We start from the raw sequence: 27,791 nt of genomic DNA, 5'->3' as shown, positions 1-27,791 counted from the left end.
CTTCACAGCAGTCACATCTGATTTTTATTTATTAAGTAAAACTCCACTCGCAACCTTTTTACTGTGGAAGTCATGCAATGACAGACAGATGGGCAGAAATTCATCCAAGATTTAATTACATCAAGAAATGATACAAGGCAGCTCTTTAAGAAGTACAACGCTCTATTTCACCATTTCAAAGAATGTGATCCGGATACACATCAAAATTTGGGAAGTGGGAAGCAGCAGGAATGAGGATCAGCACCTCCAAATCTGAGGCCATGGTTCTCAGCCGGAAAAGGGTGGAGTGCCCACTCCGGGTCGGGGATGAGTTCCTGCCCCAAGTGGAGGAGTTCAAGTACCTCGGGGTCTTGTTCGCGAGTGATGGGAGAAGGGAGCCGGAGATCGACAGATGGATTGGGGCTGCAGCTGCAGTAATGCAGACGCTGCACCGGTCCGTCGTGGTGAAGAGGATGCTGAGTGTAAAAGCGAAGCTCTCAATTTACCGGTTGATCTATGTCCCTACCCTCACCTATGGGCGACCGTGGCTCAGGGGGTTGGGAATCGCATCTGTAACCGGAAGGTTGCCGGTTCGATCCCTGGGCTATCTGTCCTGGTCGTTGTGTCCTTGGGCAAGACACTTTACCCTACTTGCCTACTGGTGTTGGCCAGAGGGGTCGATGGCGCGATATGGCAGCCTCGCTTCTGTCAGTCTGCCCCAGGGCAGCTGTGGCTACAACTGTAGCTGCCTCCACCAGTGTATGAATGTGAGAGTGAATGAATAGTGGTATTGTAAAGCGCTTTGGGTGCCTTGAAAAGCGCTATATAAATCCAATCCATTATTATTATTATGGCCACGAGCTGTGGGTAGTGACTGAAAGAACGAGATCGCGGATACAAGCGGCAGAAATGAGCTTCTTCCGAAGGGTGGCTGGCCTCTCCCTTAGAGATAGGGTGAGAAGTTCGGCCATCCGGGAGGGGCTCAGAGTAGAGCCGCTGCTCCTCCGAAAGGAGCCAGCTGAGGTGGTTCGGGCATCTGACAAAGATGCCTCCTGGGCGCCTTCTTGGGTTGGTGTTCTGTGCATGTCCCACCGGGAGGAGGCCCCGGGGCAGACCCAGGACACGCTGGAGAGATTATATCTCTCGGTTGGCCTGGGAACGCCTTGGTGTTCCCCCGGATAAGCTGGAGGAGGTGGCTGGGGAGAGGGAGGTCTGGGCTTCTCTGCTTAGGCTGCTGCCCCCGCGACCCGGCCCCGGATAAAGCGGATGAAGATGGATGGATGGATGGATGGATGGATGGTCATTAAAATGGAAAATCCTTTGGGCAAAATGTGCATGAAACCTGCAGATAAACCACTAAAGACCAGCACAGACGTTATTATCTTATTATCTCACATTTGGAGTCACACTCACAAGTTTTATAACGGGTAGGAAAAACAAGTGTTATTTATAAATGGGCAAACGTCAAACTAAAGCTCATCACAGATCCTTTTTTATTTGATAGAGTTTGTTTTGAGCTTTTCACAGCAGGATTTTCTGGGATTTGCAGCTTTTTGGTTCGACTTTATACCCGTCTGAATTTAACCTGCCCACTCTGGTCAGACCACTGCTTCCGCCTCCACGCCCCAGTGTGGGTCACATCATGCCTGGGCTGTATAAAGGAGATGGACCACAGCGCTCAGTAGACACCTCGGGTCCTCGACTGCTACCAAGCTGCCTTTCTGGTAAGATTTTATGTTGAGTTGCTTTACTAACTAATTGAATCATTCATTAAATCTGCATCATTTTTTGTATAGTAATAGTTGGTGTATTTGTAAATTCCCCATGATTAGCTGAATATTATCCAACTTTCTCTGGAGGTTTAGCGGATTAATTGTTGAGCAACTTTTTAGGGGGAGTGAGGGAAAAGTGAACACAGACTTTTTTCAGTAAATTCTAAAAAGTTTGTCTGGTATTTGGCCAGTACACCATGACATAATGACATTTAAATAAAGTCAATTAAAGAGATGTATTGGGCACAAAAAGACTTACTGAGGAATGGTTATGAAAGTACAGTAAGAGGAACAAAGGTAGAAATGGGATTTATAGCAAAGTACTGATGTCAGCTCACTCAGCACTGAAAGGACTGAGGATTAACAAAGGATTAGAGGTTGTTTATGTGGGGCTATTAAGTATACAGTGGTTGTTTTGTTTGCTTAGATGGTAGACAAAAAGTATAGATGGCAGACAGGATGTATAAGTCACAGAAGCACATATATATAATGAGAGAAGCCAGAATAAAAAAAGGCACAAAGGCTACAGAGGAATATGGTGGGTGCTGATTTTGAAATATATTTGGGGAAAATAGTGGATTTAGATGGGTGTCGACACCAAACAGCATCCCAACATTATTGCCTATGTCAAGAGTCCACTTACTTAGCAGAGGCTGCTTTGGGTTTCTGAGGAATTTTAGAGGTGTTCACATGATTTTGGATGAAGAGGACAGTAGAGAAGAAATTCTGCATATTTCCTATTTGTCAAACTATTACTTGACTAAAACAGGCTGGAGCACAGGACAAAAAATAACAGATTTGGAAATAAAATGCACATTAAAAGGGTTATGTTGATGATAAGGTTCTGTGAAAACTTTCAAATTAAAAAGGAAACATTAACTGCTGAACCTAACTATTCAAAGTATCAGTTAACTTAACTAGCATCTGAAAACAACTTCATAAATATTGCCAATAGACTAGCTGTTGTATTTACACCGATACTGTACAAATCCTTCAAATAGCATGCTATTTTACATTCTTACTTCATAATAAAATATTTTTTGGAATTAGAAACACAAGAATGATAGTATACAGACAGTAAAATAACAGGTTTGTGCAGGCAAATGTAGCTGTTATTTCTTACAGTGTTGTTTTCTTAAATAATTTCTACAAAGACACCCCAAGGTACCATCCAAAAGCCTTCTTCCTGATCACAAAGCAGCTTTAGAACTTTTCTTTCAAATTCAAGTCAATAATAATCTTTTTAACTGACCTTTATGGTAATTAAGAAGAGATCTGAGCCTATGGGTGTAATTAAATATGCAGTTTCTTCAAAACCAGCACGACTGAAAATCCTCCAGTCGTATAAACAAGCAGGATCTCTTCCAAAAGCTGATTTCTGGATGTTGCATAAGACTTTCAATAGGGACTTTCTTTAAATCCACCCCTTCTTAAAGCAAGAATTTAACTGTAAATCATTCTTCAATAGCTCTTTATCTTTTACTCCTCCTCCATCAATACTTTCACTGATTTTCCATCATGTGTTTTTTGTTTTTAACCTACTTTTAATATTAGTTTTAGACTCTATTGAAGAGTTGAGTTTATACTTCATTTCAGCCCCATTTTCAGAGCTATTGGTGACATTCCTTTAGCTAATTTGCTGAGTGTAGTGCTTTATTAACTTCACAGGAATTCCAGTTAGGTTACACGTGCTCATAAAGGCATGATGATCATTAATATGTTTATGTGCCACGTGGTCCTGAGATAGTACTGTGACTCTTTTGTAGAAAAGTCTCTAATTGTACAAAATGTGATTACATTTGAGCCAGCGATTGCTCCTGTGTGTGGCTGCAGTTATGCAACGTTTATAGCACTCTCTTACAGAGCATAGGACTTAGAAGAGTCGCAATGGGCGAGCGTTATGATTGCACAGAGTGTCAGGAGTCCCTGTACGGCCATAAGTACATCCTGAAGGAGGAAAAGCCCTACTGCATCAAGTGCTATGAGACACTATTCTCCAACACTTGTGAAGTGTGCCAGAAGCTCATCAGCTGCACAAGCAAGGTGAAATACCCACATTTTAACTGCTACATTTTTCTTACAGTGATTCTTGTTTTTGCCATTGTTTAAATATTTCCACGAACTACAGAACCTGAGAGTGTTTGTCTCTGCAGGATCTGTCGTACAAGGATCGCCACTGGCACAGCGACTGCTTCCTCTGCAACAAGTGCAGCCGGTCTCTGGTCGATCGGCCCTTTGCCACCAAAAATGAAACGCTCATGTGCATCGAGTGCTACAGCAACGAGTACTCTGCCAAGTGCCACGCGTGTCTGAAGAACATCATGCCAGGTTAGGAAACTCTAAGGTTACTGTAGCACACACAGATTCTAGGTCTGACCAACAATTTCAGCTGTCAAAATGGCAGCCAACAAAATTCTAATATACAATTTATTCGTCAAATTGTTGATATCAATAGGAAACAATCTCCACTACAATAATGATATAAACATGGAGGGATAAAATAGTCCAGTGTCCCACTTCCAAAAGTGTTGTAGCGTTTGCAGTGTGGGCTATGAGTAGACTAGAGTATGACCTTCGCCACTGAGTTTTTACAGCCACAGCCGCTTTAGCAAGTTGGAGATTTCCCAAATGACAACACAGCGATACATCAGCACCAGATGGATTAAACTAATAAATGACATTTGTTAGTCACTCTCTCTCCTTCTCCATCTTGTGCACCCACCAGGCTCTAAAAAGATGGAGCATAAGGGCAACAGTTGGCATGAGAGTTGCTTCACCTGCAACCGTTGCCAGCAGCCCATTGGCACCAGGAGCTTTGTCCAGAAGGATGCCAACAACTACTGTCTGCCCTGCTATGAGAAGCAGTTTGCTCTGCAGTGCGTCCACTGCAAGAAGGTAAAGTGACACGCTGTGGCTAATAATCATCGCTGTGTTTGTTAAGCTGCAGATTCAACTGGTCTGACATGTAAAAAGAAAGGTCTTACACAGGCTCTGTATACTTGGCCTGATAAATGGTCCAAATCAATGTAAATGCTGCCATAATGAAAATACATGCAATGAAGGCGGGTAAAGATTCACATCCATGGTACGTAACAGTTCTGGGCAGGAAACAGATGGTCACACAGGCAGGGATCGGAGGCGTCTTTTTGTGCTAAAAGCTGAGAGAGCAGTCATCTGCCTCCCCTGTGACTAAGTCAGCAACAAATGCACAAAAATGACAAGAATGTGAAGTTAGACTGGTTTACAAAGGCAAAGAGCGGTAAATGAAATAACAGGATTTTTTATTTTACAAACAACATTACCAAAACAGACAGGAACAATACTAAAAAACAAGATGATCAGTTCCTCTCAGTCAACATCACATGACATGGTGGTAGCTTGATAATTCACATCCACAAGTACAGCAAGTACAGGAAACAAAATACCTCAATTTCTAGTGTCACTTCCAAGGATAAAGCAAAGCAAACTATGCAAGGCTTAAATGTTTAAGACGTGCTTAGCTTTGGGTGCAATACTGGGTGATGTTTGCACCTTTATTTGGGCGTAATACCACTTTCAGCATGCATCTTTCTGCAAAATACTTTTATGTACAGTATTGTTTGCACACTAATATTTAATCATACTTAATCACAGTGAGAAAATCTGAATGAAATTTATGTGCATACTAAAATTTGGTCACTTTAGCCCATTGCTAGGAGGTTGCCAGGCAACCTAATGATGGCATAAAATATGCATTATTCAAGTTGTGTAAATAAATCGTTGTTTGTTTGGGGGTTTTTAAATAGTAAAATCAAAAATGACAGTGTTATTTATCAAGCTTTATGGATGTATCAGTGTTAAAAACAGGTCTTTTAAACCCATTTCTTGGTAGTTGCTAGGCAACATGACATTATATGAGCTATAGATAAGAGCCTTCAGGGGCTTAAGATGTACCTGTGTGACAAGTTTGGCAGCTCAAGTGAGAAAAGTATTTAACTCAGTGGGAGTTACAGAGCTGTAGTCGAAGGCATGGAATCCTGGTCTTGTTCTTTTAAACGATTTCTCACCTTATTCAAAATTTTTGCTCTAGCTTATGCTTGACAGCTGGATTATCAGTGTGTTTCTGCTCTGACACGGTATTAAAAACATTTGAAAAGGTATTTTTAGACCTTAAGATTCAATATATGTCCGACGCAGATGGTATAAAACATGTAGCTACGGTTACATAACCTGGTTGTTTGTGAAAGCATGTTTTGAAGCCTGGGACTGGGTCTTTTCACAACCACAGTTATCCCCCTGCTGGTCATTTAAACATTTGTAAAATGCTCTTTTTCAGCCCATCACCACTGGAGGTGTGAACTACCACGACCAGCCTTGGCATAAGGAGTGCTTTGTTTGCATCGGGTGCAAGCAGCAGCTGGCCGGCCAGAGGTTTACCTCTCGAGATGATTTTGCCTACTGCCTTGATTGCTTTTGCAACCTGTTTGCTAAGAAATGTGCTTACTGCACCACCCCAATCAGCGGTAAAGGTCATGCTACACTCATATCAGAAGTACTGCCCTTCATGTTACACATCCAGCATATAACCAGGGAGTTACCGACACTTTGCACCTTTAAATTTTTCATTTTATTGCTTTACGCGTTTAATTTTTATGACCCACAGTGTTCAGGATAAACTATTAAGGTGCTTAATTTAGCTGTGGTATCAGTTTGACGACTGTACAAAGGGGATTCTTGTCCAAACGAGCTTGGCATGTTGAGTCGAGGCTCATTGGAAAATGAATTACTGGAAATATGCTGGAATTATGATTTTAAGTCCACACTTTAATAATTTTTCCTGTTAAATTATACTAAACTACTGGCAGCTTCATCTGGCAGCATGACATCCACATTCCAGTGGAGCTGCTGTTTGCGTGAGCATTGAAGGTATTTGCTGATAAATGAACAATAGTAGACTGTAAAAATACCCTCTATTTTTGTTGAAGTTCAGGTTTGTTCTCCAGAAACTGAATTCTCCCTTAAATAAGTGTGACTCTGGGTAAACATAAAATCAGTTTAAAATAATATACAAGGGAACGCTTGCACAGAATGCCACGGTGGCACGGTGGTTAGCACTGTTGCCGCACAGCAAGAAGGTCCTAAGTTCAATTCCACCATCAGGCCAGGGGTCTTTCTGTGTGGAGTTTGCATGTTCTCCCCGTGTTTGCGTGGGTTCTCTCCGGGTACTCTGGCTTCCTCCCACCGTCCAAAGACATGCAGCTTGTGGGGATAGGTTAATTGGATAATCCAAATTGCCACTAGGAGTGAATGTGAGTGTGAATGGTTGTCTGTCCCTATGTGTTAGTCCTGTGACAGACTGGCGACCTGTCCAGGGTGTACCCCGCCTTTTGCCCTATGACAGCTGGGATAGGCTCCAGCGCCCCCCGCGACCCTGAAAAGGATAAGCGAATGGATGGATGGATGGGAACGCTTGAAATGATGGACTCTTTTGTAGTTTCTTTGTAACATATGAACTCAGGACTGAGTAAATTAGTACACCTTACTGGTCCCAGGTTCCCCTTTCGAACTACATTTAAGCTTTAGCCGGTTCGTCTTTTAATGTATGATTAGCCATTTGCATTACCTAATAAAATGTTCAGGGAGTTTATCATGCAATGTCAAAATTCTACTAAACAAATAATTGTCTACTTGTCTTCAAAGACTGAATAACAAGTTTAAATGGCTTTGGCCGTGGCTTTCATCACTTTTTATTTTGGGCCAACGGGCAACCATAAGTGCGACTTAAAGCAGCACTTTAAATATCACACCCAGAAGCAAGGCAAATCTAATACTGCAAAGTTTTGATCATGGGAGCATACTTAAAAGCAACTTAATCTTAACTGCTTTTAGGTGACGATCACAGTATAAATCACCCCTCCTCAGCATCCTGCGTGGATCCACTCACCATCAATTACGGAGTTATTTCATTACCCAGATCATGAGACTCCCCTTTACTGACTCTTCTCTCCATCTCAGGTCTTGGGGGGAGCAAATACATCTCTTTCGAGCAGCGCCAGTGGCACAACGATTGCTTCAACTGCAAACGGTGCTGCGTGTCTCTGGTTGGTCGGGGTTTCCTGACGTGCAAAGACGACATCCTGTGCCCCGACTGCGGCAAGGACATCTGAGCGAAATCCACCAGAAGACAACCCGAGCCGGATTGGCTGCCTGTCGGCATGCACAGCAGCATTCACCTAACTTTGCATGATTTGAATCATTTATCAGTGTCTTAAACATTAACATGTTTTTTTATGCATGCACTGAAGATACTGCGTCTTATGTGAATGACCTGCAGCCTTTACTCCCCATCAGGATTTCTGCATTTTGCTCAGAAAACATCCATACGTGCAACAAGAACATGTTTTACTTTCAAGTCAAGAATGCTGTAACCCAAATATACTATGTGACAGCACATGTAAGAGCATGCGAGGCTGTTCTTAACTGATATCACTATGATGCAATTGTTACTACTAATGTTGTTTGTTCTAATTAAATCATTGCTATGTAATCTAATTTCAATCTGTTAGGCACAATAAAGAGCTTTAAAGGATGCTAAACTGGATTAAGGCTTTGACATGCTGGCCCACTAGCTATGCTGAGTCAAAAATCCAGAAGGACAGTATACATTTACACAGTTATGACACAAAGTTTGCATGACAAAGTTAGCCAAAAAAAAGACCCAATTTACAAAAATTCGTTTTACGCTTTTATATGTTTAGTATTAAAACATTCATTAATTTGTGCAGAAATTAATCATATTGGGTTTAGCCTAAACTATCAGGAAAGAGGGGAAAGGGATCCTGCAACAATATCCTCATATCTTGTTAAACAAAGGAAATATGCAGTCAAGACAGAGGGATGAGAACACACTGATATGTAATAAAAATGCTTTCGATTATAACAGCAACACTTAAAAACCAGAAGCTTATAATGGCAACCAAACAGCTGATTGTATTATCCTGTAACATGAATATTTAGTTTTTTTCTTGTTTTTTTTTAATGAAAGAACTGTGCAGACTCCCAAAAGGTTGATTCTGTTCATCTGGACGTAGCGTTTTCAGTGGGACAAAGGTTTCCTCACTCATCCAAGTGACTTCTTCAGTCTCAGCTGACTGCAGGTTTCCCCAACCTTATAAACAGTACATTTGCACAATAACTGAAACTAGTCCACTGAATAAGTGGGCTCAGTCAGCTTTCGGGATTTACTTACCTGGATGATTGAGCATGCATCAAGACAAAACTGTGCAGACTGTTAGATGCAAGAATCAGACAAGCGAGCAGAAGGTCTGAATGATCAATCAGTCTTCATCTGTATTATAGACACAACTAGTGTCAATACGGACAATGTAATTAGCATGGTAGCACCCATACATACAATCAAACCTTTAAAGTGCTATATAAATAAATTATGGTATGGTTAAGAAAAAAAAAGCTCAAGTCCAACCTCATTACGATTACCTGGTCACAGGTGAGTAAATATTGTTGTGTACTATACATAAATTGTTTTATAATAAACAATAAGGGACACTGGAACATAAAACTGAGTTCATTAACCAACTAGCCTGTTTTAACAGTCGTTCGTTTGAAACCGAAATTAGTCGTAGCCCAGTTAGGATTAGCAGTTCATGCTCCGAGCACAATCACGAGAAGAGGTCTCACTCTGTCCCATTCTCACTCCTGCTCTGTGCCATTATCTCTAAATCCACTGTGAGTGTCACAGAGAAAATCACAGAGTTTTTCTCCGTCAGACACACACGATCTTCCTCCTTGTGCACCGGAAGTGGGCAGCAGGTGCCGCAGGAAGTGTCTGTGTCCAGCCCTGCTTCTAGAAGAAGAGGAACGAGAAGCTAACGGTATTTAACAGCAACACCCTGCTTCACAATTATGAGAAATCAAAAACCACATATGACATATGTCTTGTTTTCGTTGCTGTTGTGTTGTTAAAGAACACCGCTGTAGCGCAAAATATTTGAACACAGGAGAGCTGCTGCGGCAAGTAGGGAGGCGGCTAACCACATTAGCACGGCTTTGTTAAATTATAGCGTGGAAAACACTAGAAAAAAAAGATGCCTCAGCTGTGTTTGCCCAAGCTGTGTGACCGTATGCACATGCAGGATAGTATTTGTGAAGTAAAACTCTTAATTTTACACGGCTTTAGTTTTTAAAGAATGAGAAATGTGCAATTATTAGCTTTTATTGGTGGTAGCTTCTGAAAATAAACGCAAAATACTGCTTTTTCTTAATGGTCTCGTCAGTGTCATTACTGTGGCGCACAGTACCGCCGCTGTGCTTTACAGAAGGCTCCAAATACCCTAGAAAAATTACAAATATAAGCAGGTGTTTCCAGTGTTCTTTGGCTTTCTTTTTTTTTTTTATAAAATCAACACACATGCTGTCAACTAAGCAATAAATTAGGTGTGAGAAATGCCAGGTTGTTTTAAAGAAACTCTTTGCACATTATAAAACGGGCCTGTTTCTCATCAGACCTGCCTTTTTGTCTTCAGATAAAATGAGTGCTGCTGTACCCAACCATAGAAGGACCAAGCCTGGTGGTAAGATCCAAACTCTATAACCTGTAATACATGTTGAAACTAAAGGCTAAAAAATTAATTACATATTTATCAGCAAGGACACAGCGTTGTAATTTTCATTTATTGCAGGCATAAAGCCCGGGGCGGCGAACAGCGGCGTGACGGGACCGACCTCCCAGATCCCTGGGCTGTGCCAGACCGCCACTGAAAGCGCTCCAGCGGAGAGGATCAGTGGGCGGCGAGTTGGGATATTTGAGACGGACTCGGACTATGTCAAGCTTGCGAAGCAGGGGGGACACAAAGGTAAAATTAGACAGTTGTTGTCTGTTCATATAGATGCCTTGAAATGCATCTATATGAAGATTGCCAGTGTAAAAAAAAATGATTTTATGCTCTAATTTTATAAAGAGTTTCAGAGTTTTCCTGGCTCAGAGTAGAAGACTAAAAAGAAGTCTATAATTTTTGTCCATTTACCAAACAGTAACATATTTTGAGCGGAGACTAAACTATATAAAGTACTTGTATAAGTACTAGAGCTATATATAGCAAATATTAGAGAAGTCTGTTGTGTGTGTCTGAAAGAGTCTGATTTATTCCATTTTTAAATCATCAAATATGTCTCTCGGTCAGCTTCTAGTATGCTTATGCAGTTCAGGGTCATGGGGAGGCTGAAGAGGTGGGGTACACCCTAGACAGATCATGTCTGTCTCAGGGCCAGCACTTTGACACAGGCAACCATATAGAGAACCAGTTGAGGTGGTTTGGAGATCATCTCATTTTAGGCACTTCCTAGGTGAGGTATACAGGACATGTTCTACCAAGAGGAGACCTTGGAACAGACCCAGGACATGTTGGAGAGATTCGGTCACTTGGCTGGCTTGGGAGCCCCTCAGTGTTTCTCAAGACGAGTTTTACAGGTGGCTGGGTTGAGGTTGTGCATCTCTGTTTAAACTGCAGCCCCTGTGACCTGGACCCATATAAAGTGGATGCTTGGATGGATATTGAGTAATATTAAAATTTTATAATAAAGTTTAGTATCTGAATGTCAACTAGGGCTGCCACAAACAATTATTTTGATAGTCGACTAATCAAATCCATTGGACATAAAACGTACAGCTTATTGCACCAGCAGCATCTGCTCTTATATAACTATCATTAGCTTACAGCTTTAAGTGTTTAAGGTGCTAACTAAAAAGACAAGATGATAGTTTATTAAATTTTAATGAAATTTGCAGATTGTTTCGGTGGAGTTTAATAAACTCCTTGCCATCTAAAATATAACAGGACACCGGAGTAAATTCTCGAGCATCTCACACTTCTGATGATCAGCAGTCTGCTTGACGTTCATTCAGCTGTGTAAAAACTATAACTTTGACCTCAGCCAAACTGATTTACTCAGGAACAAATAAAATACTAAAAAAAAGCCAAACACTAACATTTTTAAGTTATCTAAGTGACTCATATATCATGTTTAACCTGAGTAGCGAAAGACGGCGGTGGGTTTGTAAACGATTTGCCGGGAGTCCGGTGTTCTCACGGCTCTAGTGAGCCTTGCCCTCGGCTAGCTATCGAGCTAGTGGGTAACAGATGTCTCCGAAAACGTCGGAGCGCTTTTGAAAATATGTGGTGTCTTGATAAACTGAGCAGATATTTGAGGTTTACACAGCTACATTCTCACCTGAAAATATGTTAAACATTTATTTTGTGACCCAGAAAGAATAATAAGAGTAATATTAAAACTAACTAGCTGCCGCCATTGTTGGAAACTGAGCAGGGCTGCGCTATGAATTCTGGGACACAGCTTCTTCTTCTTCGGGGTTTAAGGGCAGCTGGCATCCTTGTACATGCAGTGCTGCCATCTTCTGTTTCAGTCCGTTATTACACTCTTAAATCCTACTACTCATTCCTGCGTCCTTTGGGATCTTACAAAGCTTCAAACGACGGGTCGACTATTAAATTAGTCGTCGACGATTTTAATAGTCGACGTAATCGTGACTAGTCGACTAATCGTGGCAGCCCTAATGTCAACAAAAGAAAATGAAACATAAAAACACAAAAATCAGAAGGCCTTAAAATGGCTCACAGCTGTGCAAGAAAGGAGTTTTGTTTAGCACAATCCAACGTAGGAGATTCCTTCTACGGTCTGTACCAGCATTTGGATGAGGAAACTCATTCACCTGGCTTCACGTACCCTAATATAGACAGTCAATAAAGGTGGTTATAAGGTTGATAAGTGAAGCCAAGGTTTATTTATCATACAAAACATGGATAGGGTACTCAGCAGCAGAGCCACAGATTTTACAGTGGCGATAAAAAGATGAAGAGGTTAACCACATGATCCAGACTGAAAGCAGCACAGCTGCTGCAGACACATCAGCTGTGAGTGTGTGTGTGTGTGTGTGAGGTTTTAAAGGTGCTGCATGAATGCATGTGAGCTTTAAGTTCAGTGAAGCGTTACTGGGCTATATTAATAAAGTTTAGCTTATTTGAAGGAGGAAAGCTGGCAAAAATGCTGACTGTAAGAGTTTACAGACCTCTCAGTACCACAGCTCTATCTTTAAAGAGCGGGTGAATCAGATGGATTACAGTTACATATTATATTAAATTAATCGTTAGATTTTCTTTGAGCGACTGTCCTGGTAATGTTCAGTCGTAGTCTGTGTGCAAATTTGTTAAAAGGTCAGCAAGTAAATAAAATAGGTGTCGTGTTTTAGGATTCTGTATTCACACGTGTAGAACAATAAAATTGATCAAGAATTGCAGCAAACAGGGAGGAAAATCAATAATAAAGAGCCTGTATTTATTACTGTTGCTCTTCAGGGAAAATAATAAAGGCTTCAGATGTTCTTAAAACAACTTAACACTCTGTTACTGACAACACAACACAGGTCTGAGGGCTTTTCCAAGGATGATGATTCTGTTTTCCAGAGAAGTGGTTAGTTGATAGGCAGCAATTTCAAACCTGATGATGTCTAAGCTTAAACATAACCTGGTCAGGATGCCCTGAAGTTACTTGGATGAGCCCTCTGCGGTTGCTGCTCTCAGCGTGGAGGCTTTGAAGCCACACTACTCGCCCCATTTTTGTGACTAAAAATGCCTAACGGGTGACACACATGGCTTTGAAATGCAAACCTCAAACAACAGGCTTAAAAGTCCACAACATGAAAAGAAGGAGAGAAAGAAAAGCTTCTGCGTTTTAGGAAAACACAACAGTCTCTTTTTGTTTATAGAAACTGCAACTTTGCAGGCTTCATTTCTCTTGGGAGAAGCAGAGCTCCTGCACAGAAAGTTTCATATGAGTATTTCATGCTAGTCTGCACGTGTGGGCTCATTTGATAAGAAATGTGATATTGTGGTTATTCAGATTTTAATTAAAAACAAATATTTTTAATTTACTCACTATATCCACATATATTACTCATGTATCTTTTAAATTAAGTTTAAGGAAATGTATTTTAAAGTGTATGCGTGATGTCTAGGGTATAGAATAATCAGAGCCCTGTAGAAGTTGTAGTGCTTGTTTTTGTGCACATACATGCATTAGAGGTTTGATTCCAGATACCAGAGTCCATTGGAAAAAGTTCCAATTAAAGATTTTGATGCGTTAAGTTCAAGTGCACTGCTTGCTTAACATAATCTGCTCTCTTTATTAAAGCTTTTAGTGACTTGGCACTCACTCTGCCTCCTGGGCACTCTACAGCTTCTCTCCATCTTGTGCTGTAACTGAAAAGTTCAGGGTCGCGATCCACCCTTTGTTGTAGATGGTTAAGGACTGTCAAATCACTGCTGTAACAGCAATGCAGGAGAATAATGTGGCAAACAGCAGAAGAGAAGATAAACATTACGAATTCACAATTAGGCTGCCTAAAAAAAACAGTTCCAGCCTCAGCTTGGACTGGAGTAATTGTTTAGCTGCTTGGCTGAATAGGCTGTGAGTTAAATGCCACATTGTGCTCTTAAAGGTGAGACACAATGCATCATTACTGCTGCCAGTGCTTTGGTTTCATTGTGGGGGGGGGTTTTCTTTTTGCTGCAGGGCTGTTGAGCCACGATGTGGACGATGACGACATGCCGAAGAAAACCTACAATCCATCCAACTGGTTTGGAGGAGATGAGTCAAAGAGGTGAGAGACGAGCTGCGATGAGGACGCGTCACTAACTGAAAAGCTTCAGTTATAGCGATTGTTTAATAAAAGAGAAATCTGATGACCATTTGCGCTCATTGGTCACCCTGAGCGCGGGCCTCGGCATTAGCAAGCCATGAAGTCTGCATCCTAACAGTTGGCAGGCTGTCAGAAGTGTCCAGCAGTAATTTCACATGGCATGTCATCGTGGTTTTGTGCTTACAGCGGAAGCAAGGAAACGTCTCCCGATGGCCAGATGAAGGGAGGCAGGCAGCCTCTTGCCCCGCCGTTTGGCACTGATAACAGTACATCCTGGGAAAGAGAGACTGATAGATTTACCCAGGGTAAAGAGAAGGTGAATGGACTCCAAAAATGCATCACCCCCTCCCACTTCCACTGACGCCATACCAGTGCCTTCCATATTTAATTTATTTATAAGTTTTTCCCATCACCTTTCCTTGTGTTTTCACCTGGTTTCGCTCCATTGATGCATTTTCAGCTTATTTGAAGTTTATTTGGGTCTAATTTGCTGCCGGTGCTTTGGGGTGATAATTTATTGGAATTTTGTTGTTTGTTTTTTTTTTTAATCAAATCTCTGGGTAAGTACAAGCGATGCTTTGAATATGTTACACTGTACAATATCTGAAGAAGTAACGTTCCTGAGCTGTGACAGAGATAGTTTTCAGATATTGAGAAGTGCATCAAATAAAATGTGCAGAGAAAGTGCAAAAAAAATTTAAACTGCTATTTATTATATATTTATGCTTTTTAAGTATTTTGGGTTTGAGCAGTTTTGCTTTGTTGTCAGTTTCTTGGATCATTTTTCATGGCATAACTATTTTCTTCACTTTTCTTCCTTCATTTCATCCTTTTTCTGTTTCCCAGATTTACCCCATGCTATATTAGTAGCCCACTTAAAGTAATGATGTATTTGTTGAATAATTCTGCTGTTACATGCAAGTCCTTTATGTCTTGAAGTGATACAGAGATAACCACAGCTTTCTCAACCTGCAGATGTCTCCTGATGCTCCAGGCTCTGAGATGGAGGGTCTGACAATAACCAACAAATACAAAAGAAGGTAATAACTCTCTGGTTGTTTGGTTCCTGTACATATATATACACTCAACAAAAATATAAACGCAACACCTTTGTTACTGCTCCCATTCCCCATGGGATGGACGTAGAGACCTAAAATTCATTCCAGATACACAATATAACCATCCCTCCCAAACAGTGGTCACAAATCAGTCCAAATGTGTGGTAGTGGGCACATCTGCTATATTGAGATAATCCATCCCACCTCACAGGTGTGCCACATCAGGATGCTGATCTGACATCATGAGTAGTGCACAGGTGTACCTCAGACTGCCCACAACAAAAGGCCACCCTGGAATGTGCAGTTTTTTGCGCTATTGGGGGTCTGGGGACCCAGAACCGGTCAGTATCTGGTGTGACCACCATTTGCCTCATGCAGTGCAACACATCGTCGCATGGAGTCTATCAGATTGTCAATTGTGGCCTGTGGAATGTTGGTCCACTCCACTTCAATGGCTGTGCGAGGTTGTTGGATATTCGTGGGAACTGGTACACGCTGTCGTATACGCCGGTCAAGCACATCCCGAACATGCTCAATGGGTGACATGTCTGGTGAGTATGCTGGCCATGCAAGAACTGGGACATTCTCAGCTGCCATCTGCCCTGAACAATGTGAACCATGATTCATCCGTGAAGCGCACACCTCTCCAACGTGCCAGACGCCATCGAATGTGAGCATTTGCCCACACAAGTCTGTTACGGCGACGAGCTGGAGTCAGGTCAAGACCCCGATGAGGACGACGGGCATGCAGTTGAGCGTCCCTGAGACGGTTTCTGACAGTTTGTGCAGAAATTGTTTGGTTGTGCAAACCAATTGTTCCAGCAGCTGTCTGGGTGGCTGGTCTCAGACGATCTTGGAGGTGAACCTGCTGGATGTGGAGGTCCTGGGCTGGTGTGGTTACACGAGGTCTGCGGTTGTGAGGCCGGTTGGATGTGCTGCCATATTCTCTGAAACGCCTGTGGAGACGGCTTATGGTTGAGAAATGAACATTCAAAGCACGGGCGACAGATCTGGTTGACATTCCTGCTGTCAGCATGCCAATTGCACGCTCCCTCATTGCTTGTGGCATCTGTGGCATTTTGCTGTGAGACAAAACTGCACATTCCAGGGTGGCCTTTTGTTGTGGGCAGTCTGAGGTACACCTGTGCACTACTCATGATGTCAGATCAGCATCCTGATGTGGCACACCTGTGAGGTGGGATGGATTATCTCAATATAGCAGATGTGCCCACTACCACACATTTGGACTGATTTGTGACCACTGTTTGGGAGGGATGGTTATATTGTGTATCTGGAATGAATTTTAGGTCTCTACGTCCATCCCATGGGGAATGGGAGCAGTAACAAAGGTGTTGCGTTTATATTTTTGTTGAGTGTATGTGTGTATATATATATATATATATATATATATATATATAAATAAAGCGTAAAGTAAAACTGCTGCGTTCTGCCTCCTCTTCAGGTCTTATGATAAGAAGACTACACCCGTCAGCATGTCCAAGCTGCTGAGTCACGGCTACGTGGAGGGGCAGAAGAAGTCACTCAATGACGACGATGCCTCAAGTATGATGTCAAACAGCCGGAGGGTGTTAGCCAGTGATGTGTGAATCCTGCAGTAAATTCAATACATAGTATTGATCATGTTTACAGATTTAATACAGAGTAAGATAAGAAATGTTTAATTTTCCCAAAAGTTGCCAATTAAATAGAAAATACAAAGAGTTGAAGACCTCAGGAAATAAGTAATGAAGGCAGGTATTGTGGTATAGGTTGGTAAAAATTTTCTGCATCTGTTCTTCTATCAGCGGAGCTAATGGAGATGCTAGACAATGTATACAGCTACAGGTCCAGCAAGTGGTCTTTGCATCCACAGCCACAGTCTGCATCAGCTGATGGATGTGTCCAAACAGTATGGTGGTTCAAACAGCAGCACCAATGATGAATTTTCACAGCGAGTATCAAAAATGAGTAAAGAGTGCGTGCACCTAGGGCATCATGTAGGTCTTTAGACTGACTTCACCAAATATGATGCCAAATATTCATGAATATTCCAAATGTTCATGAAAGTAAAATACCTTTAAATTGCTGTCGAGCTACTGTTATGGCTTCAAGAGGCTTTTTTTTTTAAATTACATTTTGTGATGCTACAGTAGTGAAAAAAACTACACCCTCTTTCAATTTCAACGTTTGACATATGTGGATAATTAAAGAATTTAATCTGGTCTTAATTATTTTAATACCGCAGAGGAACAACAACACATGAGGCATTGTAATTATTTACTTAATGCCAAAATGCAGAAGCTGTGTGTGGTTATAAACTAGATGAAAGAAAAAGAAATCAAACATAGACTTGGCTCAGGGTTACAGGAAAATGAAATCATTTTAAAATTGTTTGCAACCAACATGGAAAAAAAGGGAACAAAGTTGCTTCTAGAAATCTGTATTTCTTACTGACGCTCACCGGGGAAAGGCAAAGACTTTAGACACTATTAAAAAAAGATTAGATCTTCCTGCTGTCTGCGCATTGAGCAAGCTTCCAGCATTGGTGATGTACTTTCAGAGAATTGATTGGTCAGTAGGTGATCTCTTATTTTAAACTGGATGTGCTTTGGAGCATGTTAGGCCTGTGGCAGAAGTCATTATAAAAATGAAAACTCGAGGTTAACCCGACAAGTTAACAAATCCTGCACACAGTCCTGATCTCAATCCAACAGAACACCTTCGGGATGAATTAGAGTGGAGACCACGAGCCAGGCCGTCTAATCCAACATCAGTGTCTGCTCAAAATTTGCATAAACGCACTCCTAAACCTTGTGGAAAGCCTTCCCAGAAGATCTAAGGAGCTGGGAAAGAAAAGCAACTGGATTTCTTTCAGTTTCTTGAAGACATTTCATCTCTCATTCGAGAAGCTTCTTTAACCGAAGAAGCTTGCTTTTCTTTCCAAGCTCCTTAGATTACAATGACTAGCACTAAGAGCCTACACAGACACCTTCCCAGAAGAGCTGAGGCTGTTATAGCTGCAGAGGCTGGGCCAACATCATAACAAACCCTATGGATTAAGAATGGGATGGCATTCAAATTCCCTTGAGCGATACTTTTTTCCAATACAGTGTACATTTATTTGGATAAACTGTCCGATTGAAGTAGTTGATGTAACACTAATACTAATAAGCTGTAGGGGTGGGTTTTTATAATCGATTCATCGATTAAAATCGATTCTGGCTTGGATAACGTAAAATCGATTCATTAAAATCCTGAATCGATTTTTTAATATAAATTTATTTTGTCCGAAATGCCAGAATCTCTGGTGACATCTCACAAAATTTCAAGAACCACCAAACAGTAAATGAGAGCAGGTACAGGGATTCTGCACATAGACTTAAACACACAGCGGATCAGAATCAGTTAGATGTCGCCTTTCTCACAGTCAGGGCTGAAAGCCGACAGCTCGCTGATCCGGGTCCGCGCTTTGTGTTCACGCCCTTTATGCGCTGATTCTAAAGCTGTTAGTTTGATCTCTCTCCAAACAATATTGACCGAACCAGCAGCAAAAGAAGATCCAAACGCTTCACATAAACATCGTCATGAATTCTTTTACTGTTTTGCTTCCATTGCGATGCGCAGCTCTCTCTCTCTCCCTCTCTCCCTCCCCCCCCTCTCTCGAACAGTTTCGCTTTCTTCATTGTTTGCTTGCTTGTTATGCACAAGTCTACTGTTGCTTACAGCGCTGTCGGCCGCTGTTTTTTTCCCTTTTACATGCTTCCGAAAAGAAAACCTCATTTCTGCTGTTCAATACTGAACAAATTGAAACTTTTTAAAATTATTCAAAATGCAAAATGCTTAGCCGTGTCTCTAATAAAACCGCTGTAACGTCAGAGGTAATGTTCATTAATTAATGGTTTTCTTTCGTTTTCGATGTACTGCAGAATATTTTTATAAAATCCCAGGCCAGGAAAATCACCTTCATGTTTTTCTGTGTTTTATCTTCAGCTACTTTGACACAAAGGCATCTGCTGTGACGCTCACACCTTTGATAAAGTCTTGCGAGTGTCAGCTTCCTTTTTATAGATACAAAAATATGTAAATGTTCTGATCTGAATTATATTTCTGACTGTCAAAATTTCCCAGATTTAAATCGAATCGAATCGAATTAAATCGAATCGTGGATCGAATCGATTCGGGACCTTGTGAATCGGAATTGAATCGATTCTAGAAATCAGTGACGATACCCAGCCCTAATAAGCTGGTTGTAACAGTAGATTACAGTGGTATTAACGCGTATGTCATTGGTGGGAGAGAGCGTTTACAGTTTGGCCTGATAGGCCTCAGAGACGTTTCCTCTTCTTCATGTTTCTTTTGTCTTTCAGGTGTGACCTCAGAACAGACGAGCACTGTCGCGACGGAGGACGTGGACGATCTGGAGTAGTGAGCGCAGGTCTTGGTCCGGAGGGGGGGAGGGGGCGTCTTAACACTGATTCATGGTGTCACAAACCCACGAAGGCGCTGCTCTGCCCCTCTTGGAATCACTCGCATTTACTGTACATCCACTGACTGTTATGTTTTTGTACTCATGTTTATGCAAAGGTACTGTCCTCTCTCCCTATTTATTTGTTTTAATTTGTAAAAAGAAGTCAGGCGGGTTTTATGTTTGAGTAGAACTGTCGGTGCTCACGGTGTCTTTTATTTGTTTTGTCGTTCCTCGATTTGAAAGACAAGTCGTGTGCAGGGCTGGAAACTAACAGGCTGGTCGTTTCCGCCTCATTTGCCGTTAGTTCCCCTCCCTGGTTGTATGAAGATCGAGTTAGTGAAGTAACCAAGTGTTTGTGCTTATAAATTGTGGTTCCAGTGACGTGACATATTTATTCTTTTTGACCAAATGCTCCTGCTGTCTGAAGGGATGCTACAGGTTTGTGTGTTTGCTGATGCGGGGGCAAATACGCTCATTCGCTGAGACAGCAGCCTTGCGGCTGTGACCACGTGCTAAAGCGAATGCTGATGGCCACAGCCGCCACAGTTTGTTTGGACCAAAAGTGATTTTTTTTTTTTCTTTCAGCTTGCCGCTTTGCAAAAGGTTGCCTTTTCTCGCAAACCCCTTCGCCCCACAACGCTGTCGTTGTTGAGGCTAGAAAATCCAGAAACATGCACTCATAAAGACTCATTTTTCCTCAGTAACAAGGCTCAACAGAGCAGAATATAACAAAGAACCAAATGTTGGAGTCCATTCCAGATATGTCAGCAGTTTCCCAATCAAAGATCTAAATTTACTCTATTCTCCAGGTTAAAGCCCCTCTCTGCTAAATCAGTGCATTTTCCTCCAGCTTAAAAAACCCAAATCCCACACAACAGATAAAACATCCTGGACAACTTTGGGGATAACGACTTCCTTCTGCAGGCCGACAAGCTGAAAGTCAATTCCAGTGTAATTCCCAGTGAGGCAGGAGAGGATTTTTTTTTTTCCCCCCTTCGTCTTTTTTTAAGTGAGTTCTGAACGTGCCAACCAAGCAGTTTTTTCCCTGCTCATGCAGTGTTTAGACTTCGTAGACATCAGTAGGAAGAAGTTAGTGTTAGTGCACAGCCCAGTCATGCTGAGCCCTCCACCCCATGACGCGATGGAGAGTTTATTCTGATCAGATGAGAGGAACGATTACTGCTGCAGCATTAAAGGCAAGGAAAACTTTTGTTCATGTAACATTTAAGATATGCATCATATAAGTATAAAATGTTATAATAAAATAGCCTAGAAATGTACTTTTCGGTTTGAAATGCATTGATGCCAATAGACTAAATGGCACATAGCCATGTTTAGTTTAAAAGTCTGTGTATATATATATATGTGTGTGTGTGTGTGCGTGTGTACCTTCTTCCTCCCACTTAATATGCCGACATCAGTCGAGAGGCAGTGTTGAATCTTTAGATTTTAACTTACCAATGCATTGTATTCAAGGTGATAATGTCCCTGTGTTTGATGTAATTCCCCAAATTAAATGCAGGAGACTTTCAGGACCTGAAATGCTCAGTTTAGGAGCAGACTGATGCTATAAAAGTTGAAAAGCTCCCATCTCCTCCTCTTGTTGCAACATTAGTTTGACTGTCAGGATGCCCAGGGGAAAAAAGTAATGGATTTCTGTGTTTGATGGACATTTCAGCTTTGAGTCATTTAATAGTTTTAACTTTTGAGGCGTAACCGTGACAGCAGAAATCCTAATCCTTCAGGGACATTCGTTTGGGGGTGGGGGTGTTGCTCTTAAAATGAAAAGGATAGCGGTGACGTGTCTCTCCTAATACATCCAACAAATTCATCACCTGCGTGTCAGAAATGCTGCAGCAATAACGGACTCTTGTTTGGAAAGAATTTAAAACCCTTACAAGGGATGTTTCATGTTCAACACGGCTGTCTGGTTTTAATATATTTAATCAGTGATGCATAATTTATCTCTGTGTGGTGTTTCCAACATGTTTTACCGGCACAGTGTTTTACTTTGCAGTACAAGGAACGTCGAATGTATCATCTTTTGAAACGGTTTGCTTTGAAGAGCGGGTTTATTTTTAACAAGCTGTTAAATATTCAGGTATTCACAGTTATTAAAAAAAGCAGTGTTTTGTCATGTGTCTTCCTCGGCTCCGTGTGAGCCGGTGGCGTTATCGGTTTACAAACCAGTAGTGGGAAACCTTTTAGTGGCTTAACTTTGCAGCTTCCTTCCTGAAGTCTTGTCACTCGTCTTGCTTTCTATCTGCAAGTTTACTTAAGGTGCACCAGAGGAGACTGAAGAAGGCAGCTGTTAAACAGAGACCATGCTTACGTTTAAGACCGCACACAGACTCTTTAATTGTCATTTAAATAAATGGGCATGTGCATGTACCTGTGTTCTGCTTTTTCTTTTCTTTCTGAGCGTGAGAATCTACTAACGAAGCTCCTCCTTTTCTTTCTACACCAAATGTGGATGCTTTCTCACACACACACACAACTATTTAAAGATGAGTGAAGGTGTGTTCATGTTTAAGCTTTAAAACAAAATGAAATTTGTAGTAGCTTTAAAAAAAAAACAACAACTTTAAAACAATATTTTCTTTATTTTTAGTCTCTTCAAAACTCTCCAGGTCACCTTACATTAGTGTAATTTAGAAGCATATACATAATTAAATAAAATAAAAGCACAAAATCTTAGTCTGATAAGATTATAGCATACATAGCATATGCGTTTAAACAGATATACAACCACAAAATCTCCTAATCAATTGTAAATTTGCTCCACTACAGTTGTAACATGATGTCTGAAAGTTAAAACATTTCAGCTAGAAAAGCAAAACCTGCTACCAGCAAACCGGAAATGAAGAGCAAGCTTACCAGGGCTGTGTGACAGGAGAAGTCTGGAAAAAGTGTTAGAAGTCACAGGAGTTCATGGTAAGTTTCAAAATATGTTAACTTGATTGCAGCTATCAGTTGTATGCCCCATCCTGCTAGCTGTTAGGGACAAGTACTGGTGGGTTTCCACTGCCACTGTAGTCAGCTAACACGGGGCAAAATGTCATCAAAATATGTGTATTAAAATACTCGGATTAAAAAAAATCTCTTAATATTTCATCTGTATTGATTTGAATTCAGTGGTTTAATAGTTTAATTGTTTTATTATCCTGGCGTAAAAGGGCTTTCATAAAATAATTTCCATAAGTTATCCTGAAGTGCTTCATAAACTTTACTATTAAATTTACCGTTGGGAGTCCCATAATGACCACTCAGGCCCACGGATGTTTGTGTAGGGGAGAAAACACACTCACACGCGCGCACGCGGGCTGCATCCCTCCTCTCCAGCGGGGTGTTTGCACGGAGCTTCCGCGCATCTGCACGGCTGCAGCTGCTGCAGCAACGCATGCACCGGTGGGGCATCGGTGACCGCTGATCGATTATCGTATCGGAAAGCAATTCGTAGCCGCATGGTGACGTCACGCCGCTGATCGGTAATAGTGGCTGGGCGGGTTGATTGGTGGGTGGGTGGCTGGGTGCCGCGCGGACGCCAGGGGTGGATGAGTGCACCGAAACCCCACAGCAGGTGAAAAAGAAAAAGAAGAGGAGAGGAGGGGGGAAACACATAATTGCAGGAGGAGCGCGAGGACGTGCACGGGGACTGTTTGTTTATTTTTGACGTCGGCGCGTGGGAAATGTAGTAGCTGTCACGGCCGTCCGCAGGTGGAGGATGGATGTGTAACAGGACGGATCAAGCCAGCTGTGGCCTGCTTCTGACAGCAACATCTGGCCGGTGAGTCCTCACTGACAGCCGCTTGCCAGGCAGGAGGGCGGGCAGCGCAGCTCTGCGTGCCCGAAACAAGAGAGGCAGGCTCGGATTGACACAGCCGCGCTCCCCGGTCTCCGGTCCGGTGAGTCGATGTGACCTCGTCCTTGGCTGCCGGATGGTGGATGAGTGATTGATGTGTGACAGTCAGGCTGGTGTGCAGATGTGATCAAGGCTCTTCGCTTATCGCCCAGAAAAGAAACGGGGGTAAAAAATAAATAAATAAATAAAAGGAAAAAAGGATCCTGAACGTGACATGTTGTTAAATGCCTCCCGTGCAGCTTGCATGTACACCTTCAAATGCAATCCATAACATTTACACTAGTGCAACTGTAAATTGTGGAGACATTTGCAGTCACCTGCGGCACAGAAGGGTTAAATCCCCGCTGAAATGCCTCACAATTCCATGGAGATTAAAGCATATATAAGGGAAAGCACTCTAATCTCATCAGTGAGCCTCATTATGAATCCCTACAGAGGCTGATACTGTAGGTGCATAAAAAGAAAAGCACACCATGAGCCTCCATAGGGGTGTTGTAGTGATACCATAAGGTCACTATAAAATCAGTATGAGTGTCTGCAGGGATATTAGGGAGGTTTATAAAAACCAGTGTGAATCCCTGCAGGGTTATTATAGAGGGTGCTCCCCTGTAAACTCACCCTGTGACACGCTCAGTGGCTGTGACAGTGATTTTCTGGTCATTGTGCCTCCTCCTTGTCCACATCCTGACCGACTTGTAGTCCTCCTGCAGGGTCAGAGAGGGCGCCTCAGCAGCCAGCCGGCTCTGGACTACAGCGGGCAGGTAGAGGCGATGGAGGAGGGTGACACAGAGGGGGAAGGGCCCATGGTGGCCAGAGAGGGACCGAGTGGTCACAGCCACCCTACAGACTCCAGCGGCACCACCACCAACAACCTCCTGGCTTCTGTCAAAGAGCAGGTAGGCGGCAGAAGATGCTGCAGTCACACCCTTGTTCGTGTGTGCTCCTCATTTTCCCACATTATTCCCACGCCTTTCACTCTCCATTAACTCATCAGTGACTGACTTTGGCTTTACGCTGCCAGTTCTGAGGCTGCATTCACACTGACAGTCTCTGTGTTTTTAATGGAGCTCATACCTTATCTTCTTTCGCTGTTTCTTTGCATTAGACCTGCTTGAAGATCTCTGCACAGAGGCACTCGCTTAGGAAGATCCATGCATGCTTTGTGGTTGTTTTGCATATGTTTTTGTTTTTGAGTCATGTAGTATAACTCTCTGTGGTTATTTTATGTCTGTTTATGATCATTTTACATCCCACTGTGATATTTTTGTGTTTTTATTGGTTATTTAGTTTCTCTTCAAGCTAATTTTCATCTCATCTGTTTTGTGGTAGGCTGCTTATCTTTGATGGTTTTTCTTGCCTCCTTTATAGCTTTTTGTGGGCATTTCCTGCCTCCCTATGGCTATTTTAAATCCTATTTTGGTTGTTTGGGATGTGCTAATTTTTTGTTCATTTGTTGTTGTTTTGTGTGCTTCTGGGGCATGTAACTTCTCTTTGTAGTCACTTTGTATCTCTTTTGGATAATTTGGTGTCTCTCTTGCACTATTTTGCGTCCCACTGTGTCTGTGGGTTTAGCTTGCCTTTCTTCAAGGTCTGTTTGCATCCGCTTGAGGATATTTTCTGACTCTTGAGATATTTCATACTCCTACATGGTTATTTCATGGTCTTGTGTGTCTCGTTGTGGTCATTTTGTGTCCCATTGTGGTTGTTTTGGATCCCTTTGTGGTCATTTTTTAAATCTCTGGAGCCATTTCACATCCCTTTGTTTTTGGAGCTTTTTGTTTTGTATTCATTTAGAACAGGTTCCTCTGTCTTGCTTTATGTTTCTTTTATCTATTTCGGGGACATTTTGCTTCTCTAACATTCTTTTGTTTCCTATTGTGGTTCTTGGAATTTATTTATTTATTGTGTTCATCTTTAGCACGTTAAAGTTGTTTTGTGTCACTTAGTGGTCTCTTTCTACCTGTTGTTGTTATGTTGTTTAGTTGTCTTTTATTTTGTTGTTTTGTTGTTGAGTCCTCCTTGTGCCATTTTGCATTCCATTGTAGTCATTTTGCATTTCTTTCGTTTCTCTTTCTCTTTGATTTTGCTTCTTATTGGGCTTCTTTGTTTTTTTACCTCTCTGGTTTCTTTTGTGTTTTGGGGGCATTTTGCTTAACATTGAGGTCATCTTCTATCCTTTTGTATTTGTATTGCATTTTTGGGGGGCATTTTTTATTCTCATTGCGGCCCTTTTGCATCTGTTTATATTAATTTTGTATCTCTGGTATTATTTTGTATCCCTTTTCTCTGCTGTGGTTTTGTGTCCCTGGATATTTTTCCATCCCTCTGTAGAATCATGTGTACCTATTCACTATCCTTTATTGTCATTTTGTGTTTATATGCATCATTTTGTATCCTTTTCTCTACATTTTCCTTTCCTTTATAGTCACATTGTGTCTTTGTTTTTCTTCTTTTATTTTTCATTTTGCTTCCCTTCTGTGGTGGTTTTGTCGTTTGCTGCTCTCTGAAGTCATTTATATCTGATTGTGGTTGTTCTTGTCTCTTTGGGCTAACTGTAACACCATTTGTGTTCATTTGGCATTTATGTCCTTAAGATCATCTTACATCTTTTTTGTATTTACTTTGCCTCCTCTTTCTGATCATTATACATCCTTTCGTAGTTGTTTTGGGAGGATGGTCAGATTGTATGAGGGGACACTACACCACTAGCCATCCCTCTGGTCCCGCCCCTTCTCACAGGATAAATGAAGTCTGCGATTCACCCAAATTTACTGAGCAAATCCAGAGGATTATCTGCAGATGAGACTGAAATGTAATGGGTCTCCATGCTGAGCCTCATGAATTTGCACCCAGAATTCTATTAAAACTCTCATTAATAATTTCCACTATCAGCCTTCTGTGATGCTCTGCCCTTAAAAGGATGGGGGGGGGGAAACATATTTAAAAAAGATTTACTCACACAGGAGTAGATGTATAAACATTATTTTGATGGGTTTTTTTTTATTATGAAGATTATAGACATGGCAGATTTGCACAAGATTAAGAGCAAAGACAACTGCTGCAGTTATTACAGATCGCTTGAGGTCACCTGGTGATATTTATCCAATGTAAACAGGCCTTTATACGAACTGACAGCGATGTTATGAAAGTGTGTTTTTGTACCTGTTTCCTTTGCTTGCTTTCCACACATTTCAGATAGTGTTTTGTCTTTTGTCATTCCTTTTATATTCCACTGCAGTATTTCACTGTTTTTGTCCTTGTCATTATCATTCCTACTGCTGCCCTGCCAGTGTGACTAAACCTATCTCTGGTTAAATGCTGTAAAATTTAATTAAAAGCTCAGGAACATTCAGATATTCAAATTGATGGGTTGAATGCTGATATCAGCTGACCTCTGTTTTTCTAACACAAACGTCTTTCTGCTGACACTCGCTGAACAAACATGAGATCAGGGAGAGCGTTACAACACAGAGACACATGTGAACACAGCCTCCGTCTGTCTCCCTTCCCTGCTGTTATTTTTGTGGTGATTTCTGTCCAGTCGACACAGGAGTCTGTCTGTTGTCCTGCTTTTAATTATTCCTGGACTGTGGCCATGTTCTCAACTTAGTCCCCGAGTGTGTGTGACGCCGAATGAGGCAGGCTGCTATTTAAAGGCTTATGATGTCCAAGAAAAGAGAATCAGCTCTCACTTTTAATCTGCCGTTTCTGTGTCGCTGCAGATTGTGGCTAAATCTCTACTGATGTGAATTTGGGGGAAAAGGTTGTTTCCAGCTGCTTTTGGTGTTCGTAGAACGCAGCAGGAGCAGCTTTGTCACCCCTCGATCACTCTTGGTGCTTTAAAAAGCTCTGCTTGAGCTTCATGTTGCAGATGTCGCCTGTGTTGTTTTCATTTCTTGTTGATTAATGTCTACAGCGGGTCCCCCCACGATGAAAAAAA

At 41.7% G+C, this 27,791-nt stretch overlaps 3 protein-coding genes across 6 annotated transcripts in view; all 3 read left to right on the top strand.

Moving 5' to 3' along the window:
• Window positions 1–1,665: 1,665 nt before the first annotated feature.
• Window positions 1,666–7,961, top strand: LOC146681072 (four and a half LIM domains protein 2-like). Its single transcript, XM_085447378.1, has 6 exons — window positions 1,666–1,703; window positions 3,615–3,794; window positions 3,905–4,079; window positions 4,477–4,646; window positions 6,067–6,253; window positions 7,746–7,961. The coding sequence occupies exons 2-6, from the start codon at window positions 3,639–3,641 to the stop codon at window positions 7,895–7,897; spliced, it is 840 nt and encodes a 279-aa protein (XP_085303504.1). The 5' UTR covers window positions 1,666–1,703; window positions 3,615–3,638; the 3' UTR covers window positions 7,898–7,961.
• Window positions 7,962–9,563: 1,602 nt separating this feature from the next.
• LOC146681071 (uncharacterized protein C7orf57 homolog) lies at window positions 9,564–22,380 on the top strand. Its single transcript, XM_085447379.1, has 8 exons — window positions 9,564–9,622; window positions 10,274–10,321; window positions 10,430–10,603; window positions 14,337–14,424; window positions 14,650–14,779; window positions 15,439–15,503; window positions 16,984–17,084; window positions 19,889–22,380. Exons 2-8 carry the CDS (start codon window positions 10,279–10,281, stop codon window positions 19,945–19,947), a joined length of 660 nt encoding a protein of 219 aa, XP_085303505.1. The 5' UTR covers window positions 9,564–9,622; window positions 10,274–10,278; the 3' UTR covers window positions 19,948–22,380.
• An 887-nt stretch (window positions 22,381–23,267) lies between these two features.
• LOC146681070 (plakophilin-4-like) overlaps window positions 23,268–27,791 on the top strand; it is a 79,011-nt gene continuing 74,487 nt past the window's right edge. The window contains exons 1-2 of one of the 4 annotated variants that reach the window (XM_085448380.1): window positions 23,268–23,776; window positions 24,562–24,747. In XM_085448380.1, the coding sequence (XP_085304506.1) occupies window positions 24,622–24,747 (126 nt within the window). In that variant the 5' untranslated portion in view covers window positions 23,268–23,776; window positions 24,562–24,621. The other 3 variants (XM_085448378.1, XM_085448376.1, XM_085448379.1) reach the window with 3 other exon arrangements.

This window comes from Copadichromis virginalis, linkage group LG23, assembly GCF_057382275.1.
Source record: "Copadichromis virginalis isolate Kocher_CV1m ecotype Utaka linkage group LG23, C_Virginalis_male_GT1.1, whole genome shotgun sequence".
NCBI lineage: Eukaryota > Metazoa > Chordata > Actinopteri > Cichliformes > Cichlidae > Copadichromis > Copadichromis virginalis.
The sequence above is the reverse complement of the archived record's forward strand: the minus strand, read 5'-3'. Positions and strand labels throughout refer to the sequence as shown.

Excerpts from the sequence above, each read along its gene's own strand:
- LOC146681072 (XM_085447378.1), top strand. The coding sequence starts at position 3,639 with ATGGGCGAGCGTTATGATTGCACAGAGTGTCAGGAGTCCCTGTACGGC. Across the intron at positions 3,795-3,904 it reads TCATCAGCTGCACAAGCAAG|GATCTGTCGTACAAGGATCG; the intron begins GTGAAATACCCA and ends TTGTCTCTGCAG. Across the intron at positions 4,080-4,476 it reads TCTGAAGAACATCATGCCAG|GCTCTAAAAAGATGGAGCAT; the intron begins GTTAGGAAACTC and ends TGCACCCACCAG.
- LOC146681071 (XM_085447379.1), top strand. The coding sequence starts at position 10,279 with ATGAGTGCTGCTGTACCCAACCATAGAAGGACCAAGCCTGGTG. Across the intron at positions 10,322-10,429 it reads TAGAAGGACCAAGCCTGGTG|GCATAAAGCCCGGGGCGGCG; the intron begins GTAAGATCCAAA and ends CATTTATTGCAG. Across the intron at positions 17,085-19,888 it reads CAATGACGACGATGCCTCAA|GTGTGACCTCAGAACAGACG; the intron begins GTATGATGTCAA and ends TTTGTCTTTCAG.